This window comes from Bemisia tabaci, chromosome 3, assembly GCF_918797505.1.
Source record: "Bemisia tabaci chromosome 3, PGI_BMITA_v3".
Lineage (NCBI taxonomy): Eukaryota > Metazoa > Arthropoda > Insecta > Hemiptera > Aleyrodidae > Bemisia > Bemisia tabaci.
The window spans coordinates 21,877,892-21,885,499 of NC_092795.1; the positions used below are offsets into that span (position 1 = coordinate 21,877,892).

A 7,608-nucleotide genomic window follows, 5' to 3' on the forward strand; every position below is an offset into this window, starting at 1 on the left:
GGGCTTGAAAAATCTCATAAAAATGTCCCAATTAAGGCTCCAATTTTGAGGTCAAAAGTGTTTTATTTCTGATCCAGTAGCATTAGAAGTTTTAAATATTTAATCTTCAGATCAGCTGCTGCAAAAAGAAGATTTTCTTGTACTTCTGATATCTAGATACAAACAAGCAATAATATTGAAAACAGTAAAAAAACTTAAATTTTTCTATCATATGTATTTACAATTATTTGAGTTCATAGGTACATGTATTTATAAATGAATATAAATCCTGTACACACAGCCGATGAAAATCCTAACAAACTGTACAAAAAAACTTGATTCATTACATCCCATTCTTGCCCCCTTCCCTCCCCCTATGGATTCTCTCAAAATTTAGCAAGTGGATCATGCTTGATCTAAGACATCTTTTTCTAAAATTTTCAGACATCCAAACAATATTGGGAGACATTGCAGGGCTATCTCCTGGTCTTTTAAGACTAATGAAGTTGTTTGTTTAAAATAAATGAAATGTTTACATCAAAATTGCTGCCTCTAGGAACGTTTCTGAATATGCAAAAGATTCTTCTGTAAGAACTTAAAAAAGTATTATTTTACTTTTAATCATCAAGTGTTGAGTTCTTGCTGTGATCTAAAGTACTCTGATCACTTTCTCTTAAATTATCTTCATCTTCCTCCTCATCCTCCACTTCCATTTCAAAAAGCCGCACTTTCCTCAGACTTTCTGATAATATCACTGCAACTTTCCGACTTCCGCTGACCGCAAATCGTGAAGCTACTAAATTCTCAATTGGCCGGAAGGATGACTGTTCTAAAACTGAGTTGGCTGCAATGGTTGGAATCTGCTGAAAGTTTAACACAACAGAGGAGTATTCTAAAAGCAGTTTTGTTGGGAACTGAACGAAAATAGCATTCCTGCTTTCATTGTTATTTTCAACTAATACTGACAGAGTCTCCGGTAAGTAAAACTGTACATCTAAAATCTTGAGCTTTGCTGTCGCATCAGTTGAGTTAAAGAAAACGCAGACTCCTTGTGGCTTCTTGTCTTTTTCGCTAGGAATTTTCATGAAGTAAAAGTGCTTTAAATCTGACTTCAAAAATGCTACAAGTAAATTTGACTCATCGTGCAGGTGAATTAAGGAGAACTTTGACAGTTGCTGGACCGTTGACACATCAATGACCTTGCTTATACTGAATAACGAGCTAATGCTACTACTTGGCCTATCAAAAACTGCTTTAATTGCTTCTTCAAAATGCTTGTGCTGTTGGACTAGTGAGAAATTTTCTTGACGTGGAATGATTGTGGGATGTTCCGCAAGACAGGGATTTGCAGCGAGGAACATTTCCCATGAATTTTTTTTGGAGTCGTAAGTCTGAGTCAATGGTTTATCAACCAGGTACTGACCTAATCGGTCTAGACTGCATCTACTTTTGGGCACAGTTGATTCCCTATCTGTTTTGGTAGGCTGGAAATCTCCCAAAGAATACAAGTAGTCTGCAATGAAGGATAAATCTTGCTGATTAACATCCGTTAATGTGAGATCAGGGATTCTTTCATCAATTAAATGCAAGATAACTGCATACAACCACCGGAAAAATGCTTTGTATATCTTCATTGAATCATCAATGACTAGTTGAACTTCCGTGGCTTTGACAAGAAAAGAACCAGCTGCTACAAAAGCATTGGACACTGCCCTTTGGTCTAGTCCAAGACTACTGAATCTATCTTTTAAGAGTGCCATGCCTTTAAGTTCAGCCAAATGAAAAGCCAGACTTTGTCCGACAGTATGAATGTGTTTCAATATTAACTTTTGTATATTAGAATGACTTAGCTCAATGGAGTGGCCCAGCTTTTTTATTCCTTTTTCCGTCAAATCGTTCAACAGAAATCTTTCCAATTGTTCAGAAAACGTACCGAACATTAGCAGCTCCAGAAGCTCTGCAGAGATTGAGCTTTGTGGATCCTGCTCGGCATATGTTTGAAATTTTAGCTCCATTTCTGACAGCAGAATGTTTTCCCACGACTCAGTTATTGAGTTCATGGTGCTTGTTAAATAATCTTGTAAACTGATGATGTGACCATATTTTAATGCTAGAGTATGAAGCTCTTTAGCACGCGATGCTAGAATCTCAGAGTCATAACAAGCAACCTTTAGATTATAAGCATTGTTTTCTTTTATACTGGCCACAATGTACAAAGTCTTGAGATTCTGGGATATCTCAGCTGCTACAATAGAGACTTGGTTGTTCTGGCCGAATATGTTGGTGGTGTTGATTGTTCCGCATGGGAATAGACCAAATACACTGAGGAAAAGCAGCCCATTTTCCAGGCCTATCAACAGGAAATTCAGCTGGTGTTGGTCTTTGATTTTTTTTGAATCTTCAATATTTTCACCTGAACGCTCAGTGGTAGAACCAAAGTTACTGCGAGAGAGAGATGGAAGTTTGGGTACATAATCCGAAAACAAGTCCTGAAACAGAGAAAAGTTAAATAATTTAACACTTTATTCTTTTTTCACATTGAGATAAATATATATTATAAAAATGATTCCAAAAAATTGTTTGCGATAAAAATTACAACTCCCCTTATTATAATTTATATTTAATATTCAGAACATGATATTGCCAAGTTGCAGGACAATTTTTGAGGTTAAATTCGTGAGTAAAAATAGATGACTTGTAAAAATTTAAAGACTGTTTCAGTATTGACGTATCTGACGAACTGAGGATTATTTTAGAAAGACGGCCCAATGACATGACCCTTTTCCAGAAATTTGAGACATGAATTCTCTATTTCTCATGTTCGAAGACTCAGGTCAATGTGTTGACTTTCGGAACTAGAGAACCATTTTTCCAATAAAAGAGGCCCAAGAGGAATGGTTCCAGAAAAGGGCACATGAGTCTAAAGTTGGTTGGGAATTCGCAGCAAAAATTCGCCTTTGGCAGTGTGTTGAGTAAAATTTCAGGACAGTAGATTCAATTTTCATCCATTAAGAAATCAAACCACCAAAGACCATCAAAAAATTTGGGGTACTAAGATTTAGCGGTGAGAGGAATGATAGCAGCCCTGAAAAATTACCCTTCTGAGTGCATCCATGGTCCACTTTTAAAAATAATGGCTTAAATGTAAGCTGAGAGGATCCCAAATTTAAGATAATATTTATCAATGATTTGTGAGAAATTCCACAGGAGACCTTTCTCTCTGGATGACCTTCGCATTTTAATTTTACTAACTGCTGACTTTTGTGTCACTTGTGGGTGAAAAGTATCATTTTTGCAATGAATTCCAAATCTGAGTCACCCTTGATGGCAAAGAATCGGAGGTGAAAATTTTAAACTCATTTTACATGGATAACACAGGGGTACAAAATTTTTCAGGCTTCCACATTTTCATGCTTCTTCCCTCAGACTTTACACATTTTCTCTAATTAGTTCTGAGAAATTGTTTACCAATTTCAGAAGCGATGATCTTATTGGTCCCATTGACTTATGGCTTTTGACCATTGGGAATTTTCCTCCTTTTCACGTTTTTAGGGCATTATATTTTTAGGACCATGCTACAACAATGCTCGATCATGCCTCTAGGCTAGCGCGTCACTGGATATGATCTAGACCCCTAGAATAACAGTTTCTAGATACAGCAGCCTCTTAATCTAGGGTATAATCAACTGAATATTTCGGAAAAAGTGAAAAAGCTGACTGAACGACATGGTTTTGGCCCAATCTGTTAGTAACGGCAGAAAGATACCTGCGTGCTGTTGGAGGTAGTGTCTGTTGATTCTTGCTCTGAGGACCAAACCAAGAAATTGGCAACAGCTGGAAGAACATGCTTATGTACTACTTCCTTATTTTCAACATCCACTAGGAATACTTCACCTAAAAAAGTAAATGAAGCAAAAAGTTGGTTAGGAAGTTACCTAAGTAAGTACCCATACATGTAAAATAATATGGCGAAAAAGGCTACTAACATAAATAAATAAATGATATATCAGAATTTATACAATTATCAAACATACTTTTATAAAGTAATACATTGGACTTCAAAATCCACAAGCCTAAATAATAGAAAGTTCTTTTTACATGCTGAGAATGGTTATTTCTTGGTCCTATCAATCAAGCAGCATATTTAAAAAATTACAGGGATGAGTAAATTTTTTTTTTTTTTTTTTTTCCCCTGGCACTGAATCTGAGAAATTCATCCGTTTTCCTCCAGTGGGTATGTACATCAAGATTGATCAGAAAATCAAAGTCTTCCATGAAAACAGGCTATTCCAGGAAACTGGTGCATGCTGGGGAAAGAGGAATATCATTCTCGGATTTAGCAGCCAAATATACCCCTTGGGCATGCCTAGGAGCATTTTCTCCCATTCCTGATAAGAAAGAGTCCTCAGTCATGTGAAAAAATCTGCCCATTAATTTAATGTAATAAGCTAAGAGCCAGTTTTACTTATGACATCAATGTACTTTCACAGCCTTTAAACATAATTCTGACTCTCCTTGTAACAGATTGGGTAATATCTGACCTCAAAGTGGTTCCCTTGACCCCTGGGCCCTGCAAGAAACGAATAGAAGCATGCACTCCACTTTCTCTCTGGCACTTGCTGAATTTTGGTACCTTTTGCCGTTTCAATCAGGATCCAAGCCCTCTCACATGTTGTCAAACACGTAGTTGCCTTATCCATCTTCCCTCTTGGTCATAGGTGGCGGGGGAACAAAAAGAGTATTTCTTGTAAGTGCATTTTCTCCCCGCAAGAAGCAAAAAAAGGAACCCTTTGGAAATAAAGCGATCAAAAGGTTTACCTTTGACTTCATCCCCGATGATATTTGAAAGGGTTGAATAGAATCCTAGCAAATTTAGATGTTATTTAAAAGCTTTCATGAGTCAGTTGTACAAAAATTGAACTTTTCCGATAATAGGCCATTTCATACAGAATATTTTGAATATTTTTATTGTCCCACCTATAATAGTTACCCGACCTATGTCAGCAATTCTTTCGTTCACGATAACTATCGTTAGATTTACGTTAGCTTCTTCAAATTTTGCAATTTTGTCCATTTTGGTCTTATGAAGAACTGTATAAATTTTCGGTTAAATCGCATTTACCGTTTACTTATAAACGGTAATTAACGTAAGTGCCCTACTTACGCTGTTTTCCACTAAACTGTTTTTATGAAAGTTCCATTCCTTGGTTTCCTTGGTAACCTTTGTTTGCTATCAGCTGATGTTTTATTTCAATTTATTTTTTTCTTTTTTTCATTTTTTTTCTTTCTTTTTTTAATAAATCATTGCTAGGTTAGTTCTAATTTTTTTGCCAGCATTTATTCTACCTTCCCCCCCCCCCCCCACCCGCAGCTCATTTTTCTAGCTCCAACACCCTCTCCCCACAACTCATTTTTCTATCGATTTAATCATTTTTTTTGTATGGCATGTCTTGCTCCCCTACCACCATTTTTTCGGGGTTATAGATATTTTAGCGGCCTCTAGACCCGTGACTCCAGTCACGGGCATTTCGCTAGTAGGTAAATAAAAGGAGAAGAAAAAAAAAATGTAACAACTTACAGTTTTGATAGGTAATTGCTATCAACTTGCCATCAGGTCTCCAGGCAATACTGGTAACTTTGACATCTTCTGCTGGCGGAGCCAAGGACCATACACGTTGCCATGTCAGTCTATGCAATGCAACTTCACCTGAAAATATGAATTTTGAATAGTTACAGATGAACAATAGATAGAATTCTTTTGACACCCCTAAGTACATCAGCTGAAGTTCGGGACAATTTTGTCTTGTTGCTTTTCTCAATTGAATTGTTTTTCAAACCAAACTTAATTCATGACAGTTTCAAATTTACAATTCAAAAACAGTAGTTTTGAGAAAAAACTATAATAACTTGAACCTTTTATTTTTTTGTGGACTGATTCATGATCATCTAATAAAAATAAAACTTAATACCTGCTGTTAATATGAATAATGAGGGGAAATGTTTAAATTGCAAATGACTCTGAGAGATACTTCTAAGTCAAGACTTCTCTGTAGGAGATTCAAATTCCAATTTTTGGACCTGACCGGATGAGGAGCTATCTCCTGAATGTTTTATTGTTGTCTTCATTTTTATATGAAATCATCAGTATTATTTACAAAATTTTAACCATTTCTATCTAATTTAGACATTTCCAGTTTATATCTTACTCATCTGATTACCTTAGTATTTCTTCTCGAAATTTTCTGAAAATTTGTTTGACAATTGACACTAGGGATAAGAAATAAAAAACTGTACTCCATCTCATGAATTAAAAAATATCACTCACCTTTGGAGTTGGACAAGGCCAGCAAATCCATTTTGGCGGACCACACCATACACTCCACCTTAGAAGCAACATGTCTTTCTTCTAGCTGACGCATGGCGTTTGATGTCATTTTGAACTAATAGTCTAAAATAAAAAATATCAACATTCAATGCCACTTTCAACGTAAAGATAAATGGTAAAGATTTATCTCTTAGAATGAATCAATTTAAGCTGATTATTGTTTAAATCATCAACGCAACACGCCTGATGAGGCTGAAATGAAAGAAGAAAGTTGCCATTGTTTTGGGCAGTATTCTAGATGCATGAATCTAATTCCAGAAAAATTCTGAATTCAGACATACAAAAAAATATCTGAAAATTTTGTTTTGAATATAGGCTTGTTGAAGAAATATGACATTAAGTAACTCCAGTTGATAGCGTTACTTTTTGGGTACAGATTAACTACCATGTTTTTGACTTGGCAGCACAGTATTAAAAGTAATGTTCTGAATGGGTCAGTATTCACTCTAAATTTCATGAAACATCCGGCAACAGAACTCCTGCTTGAAGGAGAAAAATGATAACTGAGGATAGTATCGACGGTGAAACTGCCAAATGCATATCTCCGTTGCGGTGTTTTGAAATCTCTGCTCCTATTTAATTTTTTAAGGATGTAATTTTTTTCCTATTTAAGGAGACCGAAACAACATCATAACTTCAAGTTTTCACAGATTATGCCTCACACAAAGAAGACAAATCACCGAAATTTTCAAAATATGACGTTTAGTAGCTTCCCATGAAGAAAATAGAGTACGGCAGAAAGTCTGCAACGCAGCAGACGGAGATAAGCATTTCTACAGTTTCACCATTAATATATGTCACACTTCTTGTCTAATAATAAGATAACCAAAGAAAAAGGAAAAAATTCGACACAGATTGTCTCCTTACCTTACTTTTTCAGCTATTGATGAAATGAGAGTAGGAGAGAAACTCCACCTCTGGAATTGATCCAAATATTCACATGGAGCAGCGTACAAATGAAAACGAGAAAAATTATAAATTAATACCGGAAAAAACAAAGAAGAAAAACAAACACATTCTGCAGGTATTCCATATATTAAATTTACTCACTACACCATCTTAATCTTCATATCATTGCACTGAAAATGAAAAAATACTAGAGATTGAGAATTTGAGAGGATTTGAGGAGCTTTACATTCATAAGTTAAAACGAAACATAACCTTAAATTTCAAATCATTCATGTTTACATTTTTACAGAAATGTGATTGGTTAGTTTTTCCCGCTATAACAGAGAGGCAGCATC

At 35.6% G+C, this 7,608-nt stretch overlaps 1 protein-coding gene across 1 annotated transcript; it reads right to left on the bottom strand.

Annotated features, from left to right (window-relative positions):
• Nucleotides 1-194: 194 nt before the first annotated feature.
• On the bottom strand, nt 195-7,515 carry APC4 (anaphase-promoting complex subunit 4). Its single transcript, XM_019040650.2, has 5 exons — nt 7,232-7,515; nt 6,305-6,427; nt 5,558-5,686; nt 3,746-3,873; nt 195-2,468 (listed from the first exon to the last, which is right to left on the bottom strand). The coding sequence occupies exons 2-5, from the start codon at nt 6,411-6,413 to the stop codon at nt 597-599; spliced, it is 2,238 nt and encodes a 745-aa protein (XP_018896195.1). The 5' UTR covers nt 6,414-6,427; nt 7,232-7,515; the 3' UTR covers nt 195-596.
• Nucleotides 7,516-7,608: the final 93 nt, after the last annotated feature.

Bases quoted from the DNA above. Each gene is read 5' to 3' on its own strand.
- APC4 (XM_019040650.2), bottom strand. From the start codon at position 6,413: ATGACATCAAACGCCATGCGTCAGCTAGAAGAAAGACATGTTGCTTCT. The intron at 3,874-5,557 runs GTAAGTTGTTAC...TTACTTTTTTAG, and splicing joins AGCAATTACCTATCAAAACT to GTGAAGTATTCCTAGTGGAT. The intron at 2,469-3,745 runs GTATCTTTCTGC...TCTCTGTTTCAG, and splicing joins CTACCTCCAACAGCACGCAG to GACTTGTTTTCGGATTATGT.